Source organism: Panthera tigris, chromosome C1, assembly GCF_018350195.1.
Source record: "Panthera tigris isolate Pti1 chromosome C1, P.tigris_Pti1_mat1.1, whole genome shotgun sequence".
Classification (NCBI taxonomy): Eukaryota; Metazoa; Chordata; class Mammalia; order Carnivora; family Felidae; genus Panthera; species Panthera tigris.
In genome coordinates this window covers 142,536,196-142,561,456 of record NC_056667.1, presented here as the reverse complement: position 1 = coordinate 142,561,456, position 25,261 = coordinate 142,536,196, and the positions used below count along the sequence as shown (strand labels likewise).

The following is a 25,261-nucleotide window of genomic DNA, read 5'->3' as shown; positions in this document are numbered from 1 at the left end:
CAGAGATGGTGTGACCCAGTTCTTCGGCAACTTTCAGCTGATCGCAACCCCTCCCCCAACCGAAACTCTTTAATCATCCATCAAGCCAGAAAAGTACAGTCACTTCTGCCTCGTCTTTGGAGTTGGAAAAGAGGCGAAGCAAGGAAAGCAAGGAAAGGAGGTTCGCCCCTTTGCTTCCCCCATTGCCAAACGGCCGCGGCGCAGAGCCGCGGTGCGGCCGGAAGGGGCCGCTGTTCGCTCAGAGCAGCCACGCAGCTGCTGCCGCCGCCGCCGCACCTCCCACGGCCCCACTGGCCCAGCCCCGCCAAGTTCCAACAGCCCCCAGTCGAGCGAGCGCCGGGAACCAGCACCGCCCCGGCAGGAGCAGACGGCGCTCAGACCAGCCGAGCTGCGGCGTGCGTCGGAAAGGCTCCTGGGAAAGTCCCACGAACCGGGGACTTTGGAAAGGAGAGAGCGAGCAGCCCCGGCGCGCGCAAATCTGCAAGTGAGCGCTCCGCTCCCTACCATTCCTCTCGCATCCCTAGCGCCTTCCCACCCCTCGGACCCGCGCCTCCCCGGGCGCTCGCCGGCTCCCGCGATGAATCCAGCGCTGGACAACCAGACCGATGTGGCGGGCCTGCTCCTGGCCAACAGCAGCGAGGCGCTGGAGCGCGCCGTGCGCTGCTGCACCCAGGCGTCGGTGGTGACCGACGACGGCTTCGCCGAGGGCGGCCCGGACGAGCGCAGCCTGTACATCATGCGCGTGGTACAGATCGCCGTCATGTGTGTGCTCTCGCTCACCGTGGTCTTTGGCATCTTCTTCCTTGGCTGCAACCTCCTCATCAAGTCCGAGGGCATGATCAACTTCCTGGTGAAAGACCGGAGACCGTCTAAGGAGGTGGAGGCGGTGGTCGTGGGGCCCTACTGACCGGCCCTCCCACCTCCGCGACAGCCGCCCCAACGCCTCCCCACCTAGCCAGCCCGGCCGCGCCCCTCACCATCCGAGACTGGGCGAAGCAAACCTGTCGGAGTCAATTATTTCTCTCGACTTTCGCCTTTCGGGATGAAGCGACCCGTTTCTCACTGGCCCTCTGAAAGCCCCTATTCCTGGCAGTAGGAGGAGAGCGCCCTGACTGGACTCAGCAGCAAGTGGCAAGAAGAGGGCAATTAGGGCGCAGAACTTTGGAAGCTGCCGGTAGCGTGGGATGCGGGGAGACCGACCGGGTCGACGGCCCTCCTCCACCGCAGGTGGGCCAAGCTCTCGGGGCAGGTGGAGAGGGCGGGCAGGGGAGAGACCCAGCGGCACCGATTGCCTGGTGGCCCGAAAAGTGACCGGTGTATACGCCACGCAACAGAACTAATGGGGACACACAAATCAGTGTCAGGATTCGCGCCCATTCTCTCCCGCTCCTCTCAGCCCCTGGCGGGAGAGACTATAAATACCTTTGATTGATTGTAACGTGCCGTTTTAAGGGATTTTGTGTTTGTTTGCTTGAATACAAATATTTGATAAGTCCTTTGTTGCCCTAGTGGCCTGTTTGCCTGCCTGGGGTTAGAGTTTTGTTGTCGTGGGAGAAGGGGTAGAGGGAGGGGGAGCCTGCGAATGTGAACTGGGTGATTTGTTTCTTTTATTGAATTTGCAACGGGGGGGGGGGCGTGGGAGGTTAGGGTGCGGGGGTGGGGAGGTGGTTAACGCCCTAGCTAGTGCCGGGGCGAAGACTTGGAATAGAACTTGTAGCTCGTGACTGCACGGTTTACGCCACAAAAGTGCTCTTGACATTCATGACACAGTTTTGAGTTTTTTCTTTTTTTTTCTTTTTTTTTTCGTATTTAACATTTCCTTAATAAACGCAACATATAAGTGTTTTGTTCCTGGCTTCCTGGTGGTCATTCTGGGCTCTGGGCAGAAGGGAATGCGTGGTGGTGAGGAGTCAGGTTACAGGCCCAGGGAATTCGCTTTGGAGAGCTGCAGTTCAACTCGTGGATCCCGAGGAGGGACGAGGGTGTGGGCAAGACGGAGAGGCCTAGGGACTAGTCAGACGTGGCCAAGCCTCAGGCACAGGAGCCATGCTGGAGGCAGCATCCTTTGTTTTCTCTAACAGTTAATATTTTATGTTTCATTTAGGCTCAGCTCTCTGAGCCAGGACAGACAACAGGAGGCCCCCGCGGGGAAGATGACACTTCCGTGCAGGGCTCCAGTGAGAACACAGGGTTACACCGCTAATGAAGGGAAGAGATGGTTTGGCCAGCCTTCAGGGAGGGCGTCTTGCCCCTGACCAACGTCAGCAAGAGGGCGTCGGGATGCTGCCGAAGAATCAATAAATAATTAATGAATAAATGTGAGGAAAAGTAGCTGCTAAAGTATATAATGAGGCTAAGTCTCCCTGAGGTAAAACACTGTTACTAAAACATGGCATGCATTGTCTTTGCCATATTACATTTTCTAGGGAAAAGGCCTGGTTAAAAGGGGAACTCGATCTGCTTTTTTAAATTTGGAGTTCCCAACCCCAGGCCAGATAAAAAGGTTCAGAGGAGTTAGCCAAGGTCCTGAAGTCCTGTGGGGGGTGAGTATTACAACCCAAACTGGGAAGGATGGGCTGGAGTGGAACTACAGATGGTGGGAGGCACATTTAGGACTTAGAAATTGAACAGTGATGGAAAGAAGAGCCTAGAAAACGGTGAATGTGAAAGTAACCCACACAATACAAGAACTTCAAGCCCAAACTTGATAAGAGGGTTAGAGCAGCTTGTATTCACGCTTGGGGGTTAGGATCCTAAATATTTTCAAAAATATAAAGGATTCTCTACTATACTATAGCAATGCAAGACTTCACAACAGCAGATACAAGACTGACTAAAATTCAATAAAAATAATATGTCCCATTTACTCAGGAAGAAGCACAACTGGTGGAAACATGTCCATTGAGTCAAAGATGGGGATCTAAAGGCTTGAGTGTCCTTTAACATCCTATCCCTATTAAGTGTGGATTTCACTCTCAAATCTTGCCAGGAATTATGACTTCAAATGGTTTTTTGAATGCTGGTAGGTTGCAGGCTTGCAAAAAAGGATTGGGAAGTTTTGCCTGCTGTTCCTGTCTTTGCAGCTGGTAAGAGTTTGCTTATTTGTTTTGTTTTTGTTTTTGTTTTTTTGTATCTGGGGAGGGGAGCAGAGTCAACACATAGTTAAGGGTGAGTCATGGAAGACAGTTTACTTTTGCTAATGGATAGGACAGGAAATGGAGGCTTTTTATTTTAGTAGACAGTTTCTGTGGCACCAAGTTAATCTGCTGCCTCCATGTTTCAAAGAGAGAAACAAAACACAGCAACCCATTCACGCTGGGACAAACCAGACGTTTAAAATTAAACTCGGGTTTCTTTCGTGGCTGCCACATCTGCTGAGGGTTCCGTATTCCTACAAATTTATTAGCCCATCAGTGAATTCAGTGCTCTGGTGGAAATCGATTTGGAATCAAAAACTAATCAGCCAGAGTTTTTAGGAATCCTGCTACGTGTTCTGCTGTGCAAGGAGCATGCTTCTAGCGAGTTTCAGACAGAAAGGTTTCACACCTACGGGTCCATTTTCGCTTGTTTGTATAGAACAGACATTTCCATTGAAAGCCCAAGTCCTGAAAATTGAAAAAGGGGCCTGCCCAAGCTATTCTGTTCCTACCATCTCCCCTAGCAATACAATTCCCTTCATACTTGTTCCTCTTAATACTGCTTTACACCTCTTTCCTCCTCCCTGCAAAAGAAAATTTAGTTTCTCCTTACCTCAACTATCCAAATTTATTCTCTTGCTCCCAGAAATTGTGATTGTCAGACAAACCAGAACGTGCAACATTTAGTCCTTAGGTAAAAAAAGATATGTGAACAGGCTATGTAATCCATGATCTATGCATTTATAGGGAAATGCACATAGTCTGAAAATATCATAGCCCTGGGGACCATTTCCTGCCAACAACTCTTCTCCACAGCCCTTAGATCCATTTGTTACTTCGAGAGATGCCAAGTGGTTCTGGTTTTTATAGATGAGGTGATGTGTGCAAGAAGCTTTTTACACTCCCTATTCCCTGATGGCCACGCGGCAACCACTTTCTTTTGTCCCACACCACTCCCTGTCTCACCCTGCCTTTGGCTCCGTCTCTCTCTGATTCTACAAATACATTAAACGAAACTTTTTAATCCTGCCCAGAGTGTATGGAGCATCTATCCTCTCCCACAGGCATGCTGTAAAGGCAAGTGAGTTTTAAAAGTCACTATCTGTTTTGCCTGAGAAAACAGTTTCTGCTTTAAGAGATTGGGAATTGAGACAGAAAGATGCAAACAGGCAGATTATATCATCCCACACTTAGGTCCACCATTTGGTCGGTAATTAGTGGGAAGTCCTGAGAGAGAGAGACGGCTTTCTGTAAAAGCTTGCTGCTTCGGACACAGTCCATGGGGAGGTATCTTATATTTCCTGAAACCCTTCTGGAAATACAGCAGGAGCAGAGAGAGGTTTTTGTGAGACTCAGCAAGTAGATTAGCAGGGTGGTAACCCCTCTCAGGCTGTGAAGACAACCACTGATGCCACTGAGGCTGAGTGCCCTCCACCTAAGGGGCTTAGCCAATTGTTGATACATGTTATTTTTCTTAGGATTTTAATATAGACCTTGCCACTCTCTCTGAAAATGTATTAAGAACTTGAGTTCTGGACACCTTAAGGGTGTTTGAGGGAAGTCAAAATATAAAGGTCATCCACCTGTCTTAGGTCTTGTGCTTGATTATTGATTTCTGAGCCATCCTAACTTCTCCTTGGATCCAGAGTCAGTCCTGTGACTGTGTCTTCCTGCACTAATTTTGAGTGGAAAGGGAAAGACACACTGGACTATGATGCAGGAAAGCTTTGTTCCAGTCTCTGAGTAGCTGAGTATCCTCATCCCTGAAATGAAAAAGATGAATTCTAAAAGGACATTCCAATTCTATGGTTCTATTGAATTAGCTTGTTTAACATTTCCTTGTCCATTAAGATGTTCCATACATCTCTTTATGAGGTACCTTAGAAATGTATTTTATCTTTGCAATCTTGGTCCTTTGCATAGAAATGTTATTGCCCAGAGTCAAGTACTCTTTGACTCATAATGTGTTACTTGCAATAATCAAAGCAAAATTTCAGACACCCAACCAGTCCTGGGTAGACAGCAGTTTATAAACTGACGGAGCACACGTCATCTCACCAGTGCCTTAAATATTCCGGATCTCTATATTCTCACTGGATGGCACAATGAAAGCAAGCCCATCGAACAAAAACAGGAAACAACTGGCAAGCGATTTGTCTAGATCGTGCACATTCAGGATAATACGTGCTGTTGTTTACAGAAACTTCTTGGGTGTTTGAAGACAAATCAACAGCCAATTTTTCTCCCCCAAAGCATTTTTCCCCTCTGAGCCTCCGTGACAGCACACAGCAGCTGTTCCACATGCAGTTTAGAGCCTTCGTTAGCCTTGGCTTATTATAATTGTCATGGGGGGGGGGGTTGCAATGCCAGGAAAGGATTCCAGGGTTCAGTTTGTTCTGTAAGACTCAAACCTAGTTTGAAAGCCTGTTGAAGCTGCAAGTCTACAGCAATCCCCAAAACAGGAATCAACAAATCTTTTATCCACCTGCCAAATCCCATTTAGATATGTGCACAATAGCTCAAATGGGATATGTTTTAAAGTCAGTTCCAACAAGAGTAATTGTTTCCTAATCTCTGAATTTAAATGCTCAATGGTTAATTGCTTCCATGGCCAATCTCACAGTCTTCCTTTCCAAATATTTTTGTATTGCTTTAGATGCTTAAAATGTTTCAAAGTCTAGGATCAAATTTATAGCATCAGCTTAGGTTTAAAAATTCTTGGAAAGTACAGTTTAGGAAAAACTAAAGTAGGTAATATTATTAGCAAGTCATGTATCATTTATGGTGATCATAATAGAATAGTCTAAATTTACTACTTATATTTGAAGAAGTCAAAAGATTTCAGAGGAAGCTTCTACAAGGACTGTTACAAAGATAACTAGATGCACTTTTAAATACTTCTCAGTAAGCTTACCAACAGTGGCTTGCTTCTAACCTAAATAATATATACTCAATGAGAATAAAAAAAAGCATATACTCATTGATCTATTTATTATTTTTTGAAGGGTGTTTCCATCCCTAGATATACGTAAGAGTTGGCTTGCTGAAATATTTTTTGAGTGGGTAAATGCAGGCACAAAGTGATCAATACATTAAAGGTCAAGCTATCTGTGATAATGCTGGAACAAAACTCTGCCCTGCTCCCATTGTAAAACTAGTTTCCATTATACGGTAATATTTTCCAAACTCACCAGTCAAACAGATAGTGTTTGTCAAGCACTCATGTATACATGGTACATTACAAGTTATTACTGAGACAATGAGATGATTCCTACTCATTTGAGCCATAAAACACAGGCACAGATAAACACACAGGAGGGAAGGCATGTGAACTACCCCAAAGAGTCAAATAATAAAGAAATTGCTGCTATTTACTATTTCTGGAATTCAGAGTGATATGAATATACATACATAATTACACTATAGCCTCCATGTTGGCAGTTTATTACAAGGAGAAAATGTTAGTTTTTCTCATCAGATTTTTTTCCATATTTGCTTTCTGCCCTCACCAATTCCTCTTTCATTATATACTCCATCCCTCACCCACATCTAAAGATATACTGCCCTGAAAGAGTCATTGATTTTTATCAGACCAAGACTCCACATGTCTGATTACTTTGGGAAAAGAATCCCTCTGGGATACAGAGTGTCTCTTTTGCTGTATTTATTTTCCTATAAATTGAGCAGGATCATGTAGTTCATATTCTAAATAGTATTGATTAAGGCAGGTGCACGTGCACTTACTCACATACTCTGTCTCCCATATTTTATACTGATGAAACATAGCCATTCTACTGCAGACTATAAGGAAGCATCACATATTCTCCAGCTGTTTTATACTATCTGTTTGCAATAAAATGACGCATAGAAAAGTTGCAATAGTCCCAAAATGTTGAGTGAATAAGATTTATGCAAGGTGCCTAGAGTCTTACAATACATCTCTATCTTGACATATATGTTTCAATCTTCATCTAAGAACTGGAAAGAAAAAAAGAAAACTAAAACCCCAAGGGACAGAAAAGTCAAAGATTATATATTGCACAAGCTTAAAAATCTTTAAATGCTAAGTTAAGAGAAATGAGAAAGGACCCTAAATTTGAAGATCAATGAAAACAAGAAGAACCTATTAAGTCTCTAGAAATTTACAGGCGATTCTGAATTCTCAAAATGGCAACTAGGAAATTGTACATTTAGAAGACTTAAGAAAGGATCAAAGACTACCAGGTGAAAGAGCTAGGCAATGAAAGAAGAATGTGAAAAATTGTTAATTCCTTCTCCATTTCTCTCTCCTCTGCAGAGTCTCGCACTATTGCAAGCATCCTGTTATATATAGCTAGCTCAATTTTCTTATATCCAAAGGTCAAAGAGGCCTTGCCTGATCTTCTTATCTTTATCATCAATAAATATTTATTATTTAGTATCTAGTATAGGCATGACTCTGCACTAGCTACTAACTTAGACCTTGGAAGGTGAGTGCAAAGTATCATGGAATTTAAAGAGGCCTTCTGTGATCCCATCCTGTCTTCTGCTTGATTTGTGTCTATGGAGATCCAGTTACATATGAGATACACATACTTGTGACTTTTCCCCTTACAGATGAAGTACTCTCTATTCTCTATAATTAATGTGAAGGCCTGGACTACTCAAACAACTTAATTTGACTTTTTCCCATGCCTTCAGGTAGCATACATAAGGTTCACTGTACATTATATATTCAAGCTCAAGATAAGCATGAATATGGAAGGCCTAAAGAAAGAGCTCCAAATGAATTCCTTGAAGCTACCTATATTTTTCTACAAATTCAGCTTGGGAATACATGTTTTATTCATTTCCCCCACCATGAATTTTCAAGGCCTGAATAATTAACAAAAAGGATCAAGTGTGAAATTCCCTGCCTGACATTTCATAAATGAGCTAAGAAAAGAATGTATCCTTGTTCTGAGTAACATAAATATCTTCTAAATTTACAAAACGTTCAACCCAGAATGCACTACGTTAATTGAGACTCTTTGAGTTGCCATCATCATAAACCCTATTCAAGCGAAGGTTAAGTTAAGATGCTGAACTTCCTGACTCAGGGGACTTGCAAGACCAAGGGTACAGCTACTTCAGCTGCACAAGAAGCTGATGTATCATGCCATTCTGATTCTTCCACAATCTCCTTCTTTCAGCAAAGCTCTTCCACCTAGAGAGAGAAGGGGAATAAAAAAAGACCCCCCCCCTCCAAGCCCACACTCACATCTTACCTGTCTAATGACTGTAGCAGAAAGAAACTGTCTTCCTGGGCGAACTCTAGCCCAGTTTGGACCATGTGTTTATCCCTGAACAAATCTCTGTGACTGGGGTGGTTGGAGGAAGCAGGGTGTCCTTGGTCACTGCCATTCCTGTGGTGAGAGGGAGAGAACACAGGGAAGAAGGGTCAGTTCTATTCAACCACAAGCCCATGAGTCCTCACAGAAGAGATTCTGTCTGTTATCAGAAGAAGCAACAGGGCTGCTGGACATCCTAAAATGATTCTCACCTAGTTCAAAGGAACAACACCAGCTAGACACTGGTAGAGTCAAGTAATTAGACCTACAGCTCCTGACTCTTAACTTAGTATTCTTTTAAAAACCATTTATTCTATCAACTGTCTTTCAGCAAGACTCAGAAGCCTTTTTACATTTCTTTCATGATTCTGTGTCTGTGCTGATGTAGTTCCACAAGCCCTGGGTAGTAGCCTGGATTTCTGGGGCAGGCATTGCCACCACCTGGTACCCAATGATAGGAATTTCAGCCAGTCGTCAGACATCTCCATTTGTCTATGAAAATAAAATCATTTGCCCACCCTAGGTCTGGCCGGGCAGAAAAATGTCCTTGAGATGGTAAATTTTATGTTAAGAAAATCTTTAATATGATCAATTATTAAGCAAAATGAACCAGATTTATTTGCTGCAGGACTTCTCTTCTAAACTTTCTCGCTCTCTATGGGATAGATAAAATATTTAGCGTTTCCAAGTTGATCTGACAAACTCACTTTGATGGACTCTCTCTCATGACCCATCTTCCTTGGAAATGCTGTTTCTCTGTAAGTACATGTGATATTTTTATTGCCTTTCTTTGAATCCTTCTTTATTCTGTTTCTAAATTGTCCCTTATCTGAAATCATCCTAACCCAGAGAGCTGGCCCAGCTTTCTGATCCCACTTTGGGTTATAATTTCTGGGAGTTGGTATTTGGTGTGTAATCTTTTTACACCTTAACATTTGACCATTGGGGGCATACTTCATTACACGGTGGTCTACAAAATCTTGTTCTCACTCTGACACAGTAAAACATGTACTACCCTGATTTACTTGAATTGAGATCTATATCAAGGCCTGCTTGGATTTTATTTTAAAAGAATGAAATATCTAAGTTTTTTATATCCTCTCAGTGAATAATAATTTTTTTTAATGTTCTTTTATTAAAGTTCTCTAACATTAAGAAGATTTATAAGTAGAAACTTTTAGGGATGTCAAGGCAATTAACCGTGGTAAATATAAGATACATCATTTTAAAATAATAATATATAAAGAACCAAATAGCAATATTGAAAATTTGAAAATTTACAATTGAAATGTATTCTTCATTTTATTTTATTTTTATTTTTACTTATTTTTGAGAGAGATAAGGAGAGAAGTAGGGGAGTGAGGAGAGGAATAGGGAGAGGGAGAAGGAGAGAGAGAATCCCAAGAAGTCTCCATGCCCAGTGTGGAGCCCTATGCAGGGCTTGATTTCATGACCATGAGATCATGACCTGAGCTGAAATCAAGAGTCAGTCCCTTAACCTACTGAGCCACCCAGGGCCTCTGTATTCTCCATTTTAAAGGAGAATTTACTAAAATATTCCTTTGGCTTTGGGATAAACATCTACTTCAAAATTAAACCCATATTTACCTTTGTATGAGATTGTACACCTCAAATATTATAATACAGAGATTAAATTTTGCTGAATTCTTTGCATTTGTTAAATGTATTCTAATTCCCCATTCTACAAAGCAAAGACTTTACTGACTATTGAGATAAGGAAAAGCTATTCAAAGGTGGAAACTTCACTCTTTGATATGGAGTTTCATTTCATGCTTAATGTGTTGTGTAGACAAAGAAAATATTAATAATGTTCCACGATTTGATGATTTTTGAGATAAAAATATTTTCAATTATAATTCAAGGGATTCAGAAAGAGTGCTTAGACATTGGAGAAGTACTATAAGAAAGGTTTTATGACCACCAAGGGCACTGTCTTTTTAGAGCATGGGTTACCTGTCAGGTATCAGTAGCTTAGGAAAAGTTGAATGAGGGATGCCTAGGTGGCTCAGTTGAGCATCTGACTTTGGCTCAGGTCATGATCTCACAGTTTGTGAGTTTGAGCCCCACATCAGGCTCCATGCTGTCAGCTCAGAGCCTGCTTGGAATTCTCTCTCTCCCTCTCTCTCTGCCCCTCCCCACTTGCATTTCTCCCTCTCTCAAAAATGAATAAACATTAAAAAAAAGAGAGAGAGAGAGAGAGGTAAAAAAAGAAAGGTTGAATGAAGTTATAAATTTTTTATATTTCCATGTTTCAATGAAATTTTATGCCATAATATTAGGCCATTCTATAAGACTATCTGACTTTCTTCTATCCTATGTTTTCAATTGAGAAATGAAAAGTTATTATTTTAAGAGAATTTTGTTTCCACACTGATTCCAAAGCACTTAATCACAGTATAATATAGTCCTATTTTCTCTCTTCTCTTCTTCCTATTGTCTTCTAGTTGTATCGTATTATTGACATAGCGGATTTTCAAGTTCTGTTCATAGAAACTTGGTAGGCATCAAAAAGGTTCTTGTTGATTACTGTCGTCATCATCATCCATTCATAGCAATGACTAATAGCTGCTAATGTTAACCATAGTTGGTACTGTACACGTTACTTCAAACTCCTTACATCTTTAGAAGTAATGTCCCACTCCCACAAATGCGAAAATGGAGGGACTGAGGGTTGGTAGCTATTCCAAGGTCACATAGCTGAAATGTTCTCGCGCTAAGAGGTGAACCCGGATCTGAGACATCACAAACCAAGAGCACCTCCTGAATGTTATCCTGCTAATTCTTCTGGTGTCAGATTGACAGTGGGGCAAGTTTCAACTTTTTCACACACGGTGCTGTGTCATTGAAAACTTGTATCCACCCCTACAGCTTTGAGTAATGATTTCACATAGAGGAGATGCAAAGCAATTTATCATTCTGGTAGATTTAGAGTTTGCTAGTAGCAGATGGTTCTAGGAGGTGGGAATGTGGGTTTAGGAGGCAATTCAAATGAGCCTCAACTTGTCCAATTATATAGCCCTCTGACTTGGAAATGAATAGAGATTTTAAAAAACGATTTTCTCCCTGAATTCTATAACCACCAAGGCCTCTAGTGTTCATTTATGTTGCTTAAACAATTTTTTGTTGAAACTCTGCTTACAATATAGTTGTGACTAAATTATTTTATTCTAAAACAGGGCTCATTTGCTTGATGTCAACAAATGTCATTTAAAGTTATGAGACACTTTTGTACACTAGACTAGCTTACAAAATTATAATTTACTTTATGGAGTCCTTATTACTATTTGTCCCCCTTCTAAGCACTTTTCATGTATTGGATCACACAGTCTTTACAACCATCTTATGAGGTAGTTTCTCTTCTCATTTGTGAGAAAACTGAAGAGCAGAGGGAACATATATTGACTGACTAAACCTGGAAACTAAAGGATTCTGAGAGACTTGAGCAATGATCTGACTTTAACAAGATAAAATTTAACCTGGGAAAATACAACGTCCTGTCTTGGGTCTAAAACAGCTGTGCACGTATAGAATGGGGAAAATACAGATCACAAATACAAAAGATGTAAGCTGTTTTTCAAAAAGAAGTGCTAGACAAGTCAATGGAATATTGAGATAACCAAAAAAGAAAAGAAAAAAATTGAACTTAGCCTGCATTGATGGAAGTAGGGGCAGGTATGAGGCCAGCTCTATTCTGTTTCTTGATTATTCCAATCTTACAGTGGTTCTGTCTTAATATCATTTTTTTTTAAGTTGTAAACAAACTATATGTATTCAAAGAAAGCAACTATACTGGCAAGGGTTCTAAAACCATGTTAAATGAAAAACGGTCAAAGGAGTAGGTAGCAGTGTTTACCATTGAAGAAAAGGAGGGGGAAGCCTCAGGAATAACAGAATAGCTGTGCTCCAATATCTGAGTAACTGACATAAACAGGAGGAATTATATGTGTTTAGTATACGCCCAAGTAGGAAAATTGGCAACAGTGAGCAGAGGAAGCCACACACAGAGAGAGGTCAACTCTTAACCAGCAAGATTTTTCTAATAGCTGGAGCCTTACAAATGTAAAGTGAACTGCCTTTGGAGAGAATAAATTCCATTTTTGGATGCCCATTCAGGAGGGATGTTACAAAGGAGATTCAAGAAAGAGACTAGATGTTTGAGGTGCCTTCTAGTCCTGTGCTTTCATTAGTCTTGACTCTTCCCTTTTGGATAGAAGACTGCAGGCACCTGGCGGGAGGCTTTGCTGTCTGGCCAGAAAGAGCAGCAGCCTGATCAGGGACTTTGGAGTTACAGGGTTTTGGCAGAAGTAGCAAGACCTGGAGTACAAATCAGAAGGCTGAGTCCTCTTTTCTCACTCGGATGCCTGCCTTTTCTTACAACTTGCCCGTTGTGCTAAAATCATCTTCTGTTACATCTTGGCCATAAATATTGTTAAGTTTCTGATCTCACTCTTTAAGGCACCACTCTTAATTGGTTTGTCCAGAAGTTACACTCAAAATGACTTTGAAATTATTTTACTGAGGGAGGTGCAGACATAGCCTGTCAGCTTTCTCCGAGTTTAAAAGCTAGTTCTTACATTAAGCTCCCTGCCTCTAAAGGAAAATTAAGCTAGCTTGGGGCACATATTTATCCAAAACAAAAGGATCCCTGAGGTATGGACTCACGGATTTAACAGGATTTTGTTTCCTTACTATATAGCTAAAAAGGTGTTAGTGGATAAATCATTCTTTCTAATGCAGCATAAGATGTGGTCTCTGTCACACTAAATAATCAGATATAAGAAACATTGCATTTATTCTGGGAAAGAAAACTTAATACCTTGATGTCTCAAGGCTTGAGAACACACACAGAATCCAGGCCTGTAATTATAGCATTGTGTTTCCGAATCTGCATAGCCCTGCAAAGAACACAGTCCCTGATGTGAAGGGTAGGAAGTTTTTGCCAGTGTGCTGTCAAAATTTCAAAGTACCTTTCCACGATACCACAGTCTACCTCCTAAGAAAAAAAAAATTTAATTAGTTTTCCAACAAGAGTAATGTTTTAGGCTAGATCTTTCCAGATGGGAGAGACATTCCTAGTAGACACACACACACTGGAGACACGAAGACAACCTTTCTGAAAGCAGATTGATTCTGTTCATCCCATTGGAAAGAGAGGATGTAGTAAGTTTCACTGAGAAGGAGACCACTCATACATCCTGAATCAGAATGAGCCCTGTTGGGGGTGCCTGGGTGGCTCAGTCGGTTAAGCATCCGACTTTGGCTCAGGTCATGATCTCGCGGTCTGTGAGTTTCAGCCCCGCATCAGGCTTTGTGCCATCAGCTCAGAACCTGGAGCCTGCTTTGGATTCTGTGTTTCCCTTTCTCTCTGCCCCTCCCTCACTCGCACTCTGTCTCTCTCTCTCAAAAATAAACATTTGAAAAAATTAAAAATTAAATAAAAAAAAAATCAGTCTCTTGGGGACGGGGGGCCCCTGCATGGTTCAGTGGGTTAAGTATTTGACTTCACTTCAGGTCATGATCTCACGGCTTCTGAGTTCAAGCCCCTAGTTGGGCTCTGTGCTGACAGGTCAGAGCCTGTAGCCTGCTTCGGATTCTGTGTCTCCTTCTCTCTCTGCCCCTCCTCTGCTTGCTCTCTGTCTGTCTCTATCTCTCTATCTCAAAAATAATAAACATTAAAAAAAATTTTTTTAAAGAAAATGTTATTCACTTAAAATTGGTAAAATGTCTTCTTAATGGTTTAATGTTTTAAAATAAAAGGAGAAAATTTGTGAAATCATAAGACGCAAGTTGTCTATTTCCCAGGTGACACCACTCTTAAACTAAACACAACTTACTATTAAAAATACCCTGACCTAATTTCATACAGTCATGTGACCTCACAGTCCTGTATTCCAAAGTCACTGTATTTGGCATTCTCATCTTAGGATCTTGCTTAAATACCCCTTGCTATAATATAATTACATGCTCTGTCCTCAGAGTGGCCTTTATTTTGAAAATCTGCCAGGAATGCCATCATCTGGGTGTTAGAGTTTGATTAAACATAGCCCCAGAGAATGTCTTTCAAAGGATACATTTCACCTGGTTTCCATTTATAAAACACAAAATAGCATATGCTTTGAAATGACAATAAATCATCTTTAAACTTAGACTTAAAAATAACATATTATTTTGTCTTAAACTCTGATCAGAGAGAAAAATGCTTCCTAGAAGGAATCTTGTGGTTTATCTATGTCATATATCTCTGGGGCACCTGGTAGCACAGTAGTTTGGTGGCAGAGGGTCCCAAATGTCTAACTAACATAGACAACTGGTGCTCATGACTTCCTCAGCTCTGCTGAATCTTCAGACCTTAACCAGACTCATTTCTGCCCAGTTTCTGAGCTGATTAGAGAATATGATAGGGGCTTCCTGGGGACCAACTGATGGAATCTTATTGATCTTACAATATCTGGCATGCTCAACACATGAGAATCTTTGTCCAAAGAACCACAGCCTTTCCTCTGAAGCCCACTTATTTGTCTAATCTACACAGATGGCTTCTGTCTAAATGTCTTGGCATGTGTGGTAGAGTTGGACTGATCGTTTTACACTGCCACACCTTTCCTCTCTCAGGGAACTGGAACTCTGTCCGGATATGCTCCTAGTAGTTGCTAGGACCATCTAGAATTGTGATGCCACCACCTCATTCCATAAAGCATAATGCTGCTTCAAAACTACTACTATTTTGTCCCAACATTTACAGTACATACTTTGTGTACTCACGACAGCCAAGCTCAAACTCAAGTTAACCATACTCCTAACCTATTTGGAGTCCTGGATCCCCTCATTTTGGAGTCCACGTTGCCATGGAGTTAGCTCCTCAACTCTGGCCCCTTGTTTCCTATTCCTTTCCCATTCCCCTGATGTGCTATGAAGACCCCCGTATGCTTTCAGCCCAGGTTTTATACCTGGCTGAGAGCCATGTCTGTTCAAGTGAAATGTACATTTCTGCTGCTTACTCTACCTGCGTACCCAGTGAGACTGTAGGCAACTGACAAAGTGTTCAATGAGAGGGTAAACGTTCAAACACAGAGGCCAGGAAGATGATTTAAGATGCCGTTTTGGTCCTGAACTTGAGAAGCACTGGATGTGGCCACTCCTTTGACACACACTTGAATTTGGGGTGGGTCAGCTAATAAAAGCTCTTAAAAACATTACTCAGATAACATTGCATTGTTCTTCACTATGTAATGCTCCCACAATACTTCAGGACAAGGTTAAATTACTTTTAAGTTATTTATCATTCTGGACTCACTGGTTCACTCATCTTTCTTATTATGTAGATTAAATCAAGAGTTGATTTTTATGTGGAAGAAATTCCTAGAAGTAAAGAAGGTGAGGTTATAAATGATATTTTTAAAGAAACTTCTTTCCTCAAGATATTTAAGAATAAAAAAGAATCTTCTGTGTAGAAATATTTTATTAAATTTTATATTTAATAAAATGAGTCAGGAGAGTGAATCATAAGATTTCTGCAAAACCTTTCCAGTATCCTATGAAAAGATGTAGCTACTGTTTACATGCCAGTGATTGGGGATTATGGTTTCATGCAACAATATTCTGACTTAGCCTATTTATGAGCCAGGACCATAAGGGATGCTCCATCACTTTCATATTTACAGATAAATATGCCAGCCTCCATTGTTTTTTGTTTGTTTGTTTTTTACTGCAAGACAAGTCTTCTGAACAGTGACAAATATTAAAAGCCTTTGGGAGTGGAGGCTCAGTAGTGTGGCTCAGTGAGTCTAATTTGGATTCTATTTCCCTTGATTCTAGGGAATTGGGAAGGTGAGTGTGAAATGACTTTGGTTCCCGACACCAGTTGCATAGATTTATTTCAGTGATTGATTAAAAGATCACATGGTTTTGCTAAGCACTGCAACCCTGTATCAATCTTCAAGAGAGCTGAAACTGCCATTGATTCTGCCCTGCTGTCTTAGGAAGGAAATTCTGAAAGACTGCATCCAGCCGTTAATAGGCATAAGCCGAGTTAATAGTTGCTTCAATTGCTGAGCAGTGGTAGGGCATGAAAAGAAGCAGGTCCAACACATTTCACTGTCGTCTTTAAACAAAAAGTCTTCATCTATTTTATTTGGTCAATTAAATTTAGATGCAGACAATATGAATGATTTTTGCAGCCAAAAATTAAAGGGATGCTTACTTTGGAAACATTTAACCTTGAATAACCAATTTGATATTTCTTTTAGGCTACTATTTGATGCATGGGAGTGTATGTCAATTATTATTTTCTTTGTTATTTTTAATTACAGAAGAAGTGTGTGCCATTGTAAAAAAATTCATCATAACAGAGATTTATAAGGAAAAAAGTGAAAATCTCCACCTGCTCCATAAAAATTCTCAGGGGGGTGGGGTAACAATAAGGGTTTTGGATTTAAAGAAAGTGAGAGAAGAGAAAGACAAATACCATATGATTTCACTCATATGTGGAATGTAAGCAACAAAAGAAATGAATAAAGGATAAAGAGACATATCAAGAAACAGATTCTTAACTATAGAAAACACACTGATGGTTCTCAGAAGGGAGGTGGGTGGGGGATGGGTGAAATAGATGATGGGGATTAAGTCGTGCCATTGTTGTGGGGCACTCAGTGGTTCAGTGGGTTAAGTATCGGACTTTGGCTGTGGCTCAGGTCAGGTCATGATCTCACAGCTCCTGTGCTGACAGCTGAGCCCAGAGCCTGCTTTGGGTTTTGTGTCTCTGTCTCTCTCTGTCTCTTCTCTGCTCATGCTCTCTCTCTTTATCTCTCTCTCTCTCTCAAATAAATAAACATCAGAAAAATTGTTTTAAAAAGGAGCGCACTTGTTGTGATGAACACTGGGTGTTGTATGGAAGTGTTGAATCACTATATTGTATGCTTGAAACTAATATTACACAATAGGTTAATTATACTGGAATTAAAATAAAAACCTAATAAATAAAAGAAAATGAGACAAGACAGAGATCCAGGTAAGGGCAGGTACAAATTTCGCTCTACAAATGCAAGTATACAGAAAATGGTATTTTTCTTTTTCTACAACCACTTAGCATGTTTTTTTTTAATTTTTTTTTAAAATTTTTTAACGTTTATTTATTACTGAGAGACAGAGAGACACAGAGCATGAGCTGTGTGGGGGGAGGGGTAGAGAGAAGGCGAGACACAGAATCTGAAGTAGGCTCCAAGCTGTCAGCACAGAGCCCCACTCGGGGCTCTAACTCACAAACTGTGAGATCATGACCTGAGCCAAAGGCGGTCACCTAACCAACTGAGCCACCCAGGTGCCCCAACCACTTAGCATGTTGTAGGAGCTCCCATGCTGTTGAATCAGTTCTTCTCCTTGATGAACACCTCACCTCCCTCCTCAGAGTTGGGCACATGGTTGTGACATTACACAGTGCCAAGGTTTCTTGACTCTTGTCCAACAGGTTCCTGGGTGGTAGACTCATCGAGGTCCCTCCCTGCAGAGCCTCTGAAGGTTAGGTAACTTCTGGTATTAAGTTTGTGCTGTCCTTGGACTAATAATGATAAGGGAGCGTAGGGCAAACTGAGGGCAAAATACAGGCTGGCACACCACACCCCACCCCACCCCAGGTGGAATATGTGTGATATTCCTGGGACATTCCTAGCTATCCAAGAACAAAGGCAAGGGGTTTAAGTGCTTGCCATGGTAATGTGGGAAACTAAGGCAAATGAAGAATTAAATTCCCTTACTGCCTATAGCCCAATGACAAGTCTTTGAGACCAGCAGAGTGAACTCCTTCTAGGAGCTCAGCTGCCTCAAGGATGACACTATGCTGGGGGCAAAAGGGAATCTTAGCTTAACATTATCCCAACTTCGAGGATCCTGTAAATCTACTTCTTTTATCTCATCTGCCCCAAGATATATGTTGGCAATCATACTCCAAGCCTATGGCCCCCGATATGCATCTGAAGGGTCTCATGACTGAGGTTTTATTGAATGGTAACAACTGGCATTTTCCCTAGCAACAGCCAGCCCCTCAAGGTCCTGGAAATCTTGTTTCCAAAATTCCTTAGAGACTTACTCAATCCCTGACTCCCTCCTGACCTGAGGGTATATAATGAGTTACCTGTCACAACCCCAGGGCAGCTCTTCCTGCCCACGGGTCCTGTCCCCATGCTTTAACAAAATCACCTTTTTGCACGAAAAACGTCATCAAGAATTGTTTCTTGGCCGTCAGCTCTGGACCCCACGAACCTCCTATCACCCCAAAACTTCATCAATAACAATTGTGAATGTCCCAGGATGTACAAGAATCCTACCATGGTTCCTGCACCACCCTGGAAGTCCTGACTTTGTGAAGCTGACTCAAACCCGTCTACCCAGACACACCACACAGCCACCTCTCTGGAGAGGGACCCTCCTTTCAGTTCTTCAAATCCCCCCGCAGGCTGTCACTGCCCTGCCCTACTCTTATGCTGGCTTTGCCCCAGGATGGCTGAAGGATGGGATTAGGAGTCTCCTCCTCACAAACCCCCTTCTATCAACATCTCATTGTTTACCCCCAGCTGTCTTCCTCCTTTCTCTTTGATGACGGAAGTGATGAAGGTGGCATCTTCTAACCTTACTGTACCTTCCTCCAAATCTCTTCTCCATGCCTGCGTCATTTCCATTTTTTCTGGCAGAGTAAACATGTGAAATTCAAACTCAACTACTTCTTTTTTCCTCTTCTGTCCACTATGTCATCCCTTTTGAGAGGCAAGAAGGAAAAGAGAGCAGCTGGTTAGAGGAAGGGTTAAAGCATATAGAAAAATACAGTGAAGGGTAAATAACTGATAAGTAACAAATATTAATATGTGATGAATTAAATATTATTAAATATTTCAAAATATTTTGAAAATTATATGCAGCACATTCTGCCACATAAACAGTGGATTTTCTGTTTCTTTTAATTTTTTGTAAAAAATAAAATCGTGTTAAGTATCTGGAGACAATTCTGCAACTTCCTATTTCCCTTAAGTAGTATATTATGGGTGCCCTTCAAGTGTAATTCCTACAAATATGTCCCAATTTTAAAAGCAGCTGCCTAAAATGATGTACCCATGGCTGAAATCAAGCCAGTATGCAGCAGTGTTCTTGTGCTAATTGTTTATGGCCCATGTCCATTCTGACTAATTCATTCTATGTGGTCAGCACCAGTGTTGTACTAGGATTTAGTTTTGTGTTTCCTCTTCCTACTATCACCTTTGGATGCACCTTATTAACTGTATAGACACTCAGGTTGTTTCTAATTTTTTTGTGACTTAAACGACATTGCAGTGGACATCTTTGCACGTATTTCCACATGCATCGTTATAGTATTTCTAGTGCATAGATAGCTAAAAGTGGAATAATTGGGCTGAAATGTATGAACATTTAAAATCTTCCAAAGGTTTTTTTTTTGTTTTTGTTTTTTGTTTTGTTTTGTTTTGTTTACCTATTACACACCTACCATAAGTATAGGTATGTCCTGTTATCTACACCCTTGCTAGTACTGAATATTATAGATGTTTTAAATTTTCATCAACTTTTTGGTAAAGAATATTAGCTCACTATTTTAATTTTTATTACTTGTATTTCTAGTATGGCAGAGATTGTGTTTTCAGGACACTTGTACACTTCTTTCTCAAATTTACCTCTCTTCTATTTGTTTGACCTTTTGTTACTGATTTATAGATGCTTTGTTAGTAGTAATGATTTTTTGTTATTTTATATATGTGTTAAATATTTTCTCTCAGTATATCACTTACTTATGTGTCTTGCCCCATATAAAAATTTTATATTTCTGAAAAGTCATACCTATTTATCTTTCCTTTTTAACTGTGTTAGTTAGAAAGCCTTCCATTTTGAAATTATTTTATATTTCATTCTTACATTTAGATCTTTCATCGTTACAGAATTTCTTTGGGCATGATGTAAAGTAGAATGTTAACATGCTCTCCCCAAATTATTCCAATATCTTTTCTTTTTTTTATTTCAAGTTTTTATTTAAATTTTAATTAGAAATTAACACATATGGTAAAATTGGTTTCAGGTGTAGAATTTAGTGATTCATCACCTACATATGACACCCAGTGCTCATCACAAGTGCCTCCTTAATACCATCACCCATTTAGCCCATTCCCCCACCCCGCTCCCTTCCAGCAATCCTGTTTCTTCTCTATAGTTAAGAGTCTCTTATGGCCCAATATCTTTTCAAAGATATTCAAATCTTATACTATTTCCACAGTGGATTTGAAATGATAATTAGAATATATTCTTCCAAATGAATCCATTTGCCTATTTAAAAAAAGAAAAATACCAAACTGCTTAAATTACTATAACTATTTCTTATACTCTGATATGTGTTAGGGCAAGTCAGAATTCATTTTTCCCCAAATATTCTTGGCAATTCTAGAATATTTTCTCTTAGATTTGAACGTTAGAATTAGTTTTTTAGGATTATACTAAAGTCATAGAACAACTTTTGGGAGTGTCTATATTTTTTTAATGTTTGAAAGCAGCATAAATAAGTTTTCTGGTGCTTGAAGACTGGGACAAAATTCACCATAAAACCATCGGCATCAAGTGCCTTTGGAGATAGAGGTTACCTATGTTTTATTTATTTTCTCTTATGTTCTTTTCATCTTATATATTTAAATGTATTTATTTTAATTTTAAAATTGTTATATGTACAATAAATTTTCTTCTGAATATCATGTTTTTGTGATTAGTAGAGTATCATCACATATTCCATATATTCAGTTTTGTGATTTCATCTATAACTTAAGATTTATTCAGAAATTAATTCATGCATTTTCCAAATGAGTTGATAACCTTTCACTATGCTATCTAGTTATTTTACTTTATTTCCACACAATGCAGCTTTAATAATATGTACTTTTAGGAAGTTATTGAAACTTCTGTTGACCTTAGCACACGAAGAACTTCTATAAATACCGCAAAGTCATTAGCAAATGATGTGAAATCTCCCTTACTGGTTAATTTCTATTTACTTTGAATATCTTTGAATGTTGTATGTGAGTGTATGTTCCTATGTGTGTGTGTATGTATGTGTGTGTGTGTATAACCAGTTCTAGGACTTTTAGGTTAAAGTCTCCTGAAATTATTATTATTTAATTTCTCCTTGTATTTCTGTCAGTTTGTACTATATTTTGTTGATCTTTTATTATTCAGTATATGCAAATTCACAGCTGCAAGAAGTATTTGGTGGATTGGATCTTAGTCAATATAAACTATTCCTTTTTATTTACAAATAATTTTTCCTTAAGTTCCATTCCATACAACTTTCATATTTCCGTCTTTAATTCATCTGGTGGCATTTGCCTGTTACATTTTTTCTGCCTTTTTGTCTTTTCAATGTATCTTTGTGTTTTGCCATAGTCTTTCTAAACTTCCAAAGTCAGGTTCCTACAAAATTCCAAAGAGATTGATATTAATCTACCACAGTTGTTTTTTCAAACTTTTTTTTTCTACCAATTTTCTAATGAGTTTTAAAAAACCCTGACATAATATTTATTTAATACCAAATCTAAACTAGCAGTATTTTATTTGTGGCACAAGATGTAGCATAAGATGGAGGAAGGCAGTAAAGTAGGTAAATCAACAGATATGTACAGTATGACCCTTGATTTTAAGGGGCATATCTCCTTTACAAATAGAAAGAACAAGGAAATGCCAATAGTATGGAACTTACAATTTGTGTGATATTCAAAGAAGGATGATAATGCTTACTAAAATAGTTGGAGCAAACTTCATGGATCTTTTTAGTAGTGTAATAAAGGAATACCATTTTAGTAATTTATAGGAGAATAGCATAAAGAAAAAAAACATTCATTGAATTATCCACTTGATTCAACAAACATTTAACAAGCAACTACTTTTCCCAAGAACTGAAATGGGTGTTGGGAATACAATAGCGTACAAGAATGGCTCCATGAGGGGCACCTGGGTGGCTCAGTTGGTTGAGCAACTGACTTCGGCTCAGGTCATGATCTCACAGTCTGTGAGTTTGAGTCCCTGTGTGGGGCTCTGTGCTGACAGCTCAGGGCCTGGAGCCTGCTTCAGATTCTGTGTCTCCCTCTCTCTCTCTCTGCACCTCCCCTGCTTGTGCTCTGTCTCTCTCTCTCTCTGAAAAATAAATAGACATTAAAAAAATTTTTAAGGGCTCCATGAAATGAAGCTTAGTGTTTACCAGAAGATTATATCATCTGAGTAGGTAGAAAATTACTTTCTGTAACTTTTCTGTAACTTTCTGTATTTTTCTGCGAAAATTACTTTCGGCAGCAGGAAAATCAGGTTAAGGGGGCTAGGAAAGGCTTTCCCAAAGTATAAAAATGAAACTGAGGTCAAAAGAAAGAGTAGGATATAACCATGCAAGTGGGTGGGAGAGAGTTTATTAGGAAGAAGGAACAGTGTGTGCAAAGGCCCTGTAGCAGGGGAAATTTAACTTGTTTTGCCTCTCTTTGAAGCAAGAGAAAGGGGTCACATGGCATGGGAAGCAGTGGGAGGTACACTAGAGCTGGTTGAGGTAGGACTTTTAAGTCAGGTTAAAGATTTTGTTCATTGTCTTCAAAGTGATGGGAAATTGCCTGCCCTCAGAGCCCAGCACTAATGCTGTGTCTTCCAGGGCCAGTGTGAATGTCCTGCAGCACCTGAAGGAGCAGCTCAAGCTGGAGGCCAAGGAGAGGATCAAGGCTGAGGGAGCTTCAGCAGTACCACCTGCAGAATGCCTGCAAGGATGCCCATCTGGTAGGTGTTCCAGTTGGACGCAACCTCTTCCCAGAGCCCAGATCCTGGGCTTTTTTCTAAAGGCTGTAGGAAAGAAGTTCATGGAGGAATTCTTTTAAGTGCAAAGTGATAAATAACTGCCTCCAAGTCTCAAGAAAACACTTTTCTACAACCAAACAGCTTTTAGATATTTCAGACGTTTCCTGTGGCCTGGTCCTATAGCCAAAATTCTATAGAAATTGATGAGTTTCTACTGAGATAAGGAAACCGGGGGAAGGAGTAGACCTTAAAGAACAATGGCCTGATTCTTTTGGTACAGTGCTTTTATACTTAAGACAAAAATGTTACCACCAAGTACACCCTTTCATAAGCAAATTACTAGTGTTTCTATACCTGGAATATTATGTTTATTTTATTAAGTGGATATTTACATACTGGGAAGGAAAACGTTTTTTTTTTTAAAAAAACTGAATATTTGTAATTTGTTGTTCCTAAGATTTTTATACCATAACACAATTTGTTATTTTCTTTTTCTCATGAATTTACAGTTTCTATACGAGGACAAACGTGAAACTGGGGGAATAATAGGCTTTATTAACCAAATGATGTCTTGATTTTTGTAAGTGAGAAGATTGTTTTATTTGTGGCATGAAACACGAGGGCAGTTTCTTAGCAAACTTGTTTGGATAGATTCACATTGCGTTGTGTATTAGATTGCCCCATCCTATGTAAGAAGCAGATTTTTTCCTTATCTTCTCAACCTCCTCTACTTTATAGTTGTGGTTGTATGTAAAAAAACAAAACAACAACTACGTTATTTCATGTCTTTAAAAAATGTTAAAAAATTGTTTTAATGTTTATTTATTTTTGAGTGAGTGAGAGAGAGAGAGAGAGGGAGGGAGGGAGGGAGAATGCGAGCGGGGGAGGGGCAGAGAGAGAGGGAGACACAGAATCTGAAGCAGACTCCAGGCTCTGATCTGTCAGCACGGAGCCCAACGCGGGGCTCAAACTCACGGACGGCGAGATCATGACCTGAGCCTGTCACACACTTAACCAACTGAACCCCTCAAGTGCCCCTTTAAAAAATGTTTAAATGTGATCTTCAGAACATTGCAAATGATTAAAAACAAAATAATGTGAAATAAAAATAAAAAATAAAGTGATGGGAAACCACTGCCAAAATGTTTAAATAGAGTAAGGATTTGAGTTTACCATGCAGTGGATTGGTTTGATCAGTGTTAGCAGTTTAGGAATATCTCTCTAGCTGGAAGGCATCTCCACGACTCTCCCTCTGTGAAGAATGGATTGGAGGCATTGAGAGAAGCCATGGGGAAAGGAGGTTAGTGCAGGGGTGCAAGTGAGATTTGATAGGTTTGTCTAGAATGGTAGCCATTGAAATGGAAAGAACTATTTGTAGTTGAACAATATTTAGGAGGCAGAATCAATAGTGCTTTAAGATGGATTAGACATATGATGAGGAAAGAAATGGATGTGTCAAGCAATGACTCCAGGGTTTCTGTCTCCTCTACTGGGTGTAGAACAGGGGGAAATCATAAACTTTGCCCTGGTCATGATCACAGTCATTGAGAATGGGTGTACATGCGTGCAAGTAATGACAGTGATACCATTGTGGCAAACAGCTGAAAATACATCAGGGAGCTGGTGCAATACAAATGAAAATTAAATCAGTTAGGAGGCAGAAAAAGGGTAACTAAAATTCAGGCAGTGATATTTAGAGTCACACAGAACTAGTTTTTGTATGACCCCTTGGTGATTTTAAAAAAACACATAATTACCATTCAGGCTCTTGGCTTTGTCATTTTAACAGTGTAAAATCGTATGCACTCACAGGGTTCTTGTGAGAGTTAAATGGGATAATGTGGTTGAAGTGTCTAGTTCAATAAGTGCTTAATAACTTTTTTTATTTTTTAAGAGTGAAGGGAGAGAGCATGTCCCATTGTCAGCCTGAGCTGCAACCTTGTAATATTGCTCATCATAGTCGCTGTTTCAGACGTTTGGGAAAAGATA

At 40.2% G+C, this 25,261-nt stretch overlaps 1 protein-coding gene across 1 annotated transcript; it reads left to right on the top strand.

Annotated features, from left to right (window-relative positions):
- The first annotated feature begins 342 nt into the window (after positions 1 to 342).
- RPRM (reprimo, TP53 dependent G2 arrest mediator homolog) lies at positions 343 to 964 on the top strand. Its single transcript, XM_042997139.1, has one exon. It carries the CDS (start codon positions 578 to 580, stop codon positions 905 to 907), a length of 330 nt encoding a protein of 109 aa, XP_042853073.1. The 5' UTR covers positions 343 to 577; the 3' UTR covers positions 908 to 964.
- Positions 965 to 25,261: the final 24,297 nt, after the last annotated feature.

Coding starts and splice junctions, on each gene's coding strand:
- RPRM (XM_042997139.1), top strand. CDS start 578: ATGAATCCAGCGCTGGACAACCAGACCGATGTGGCGGGCCTGCTCCTG.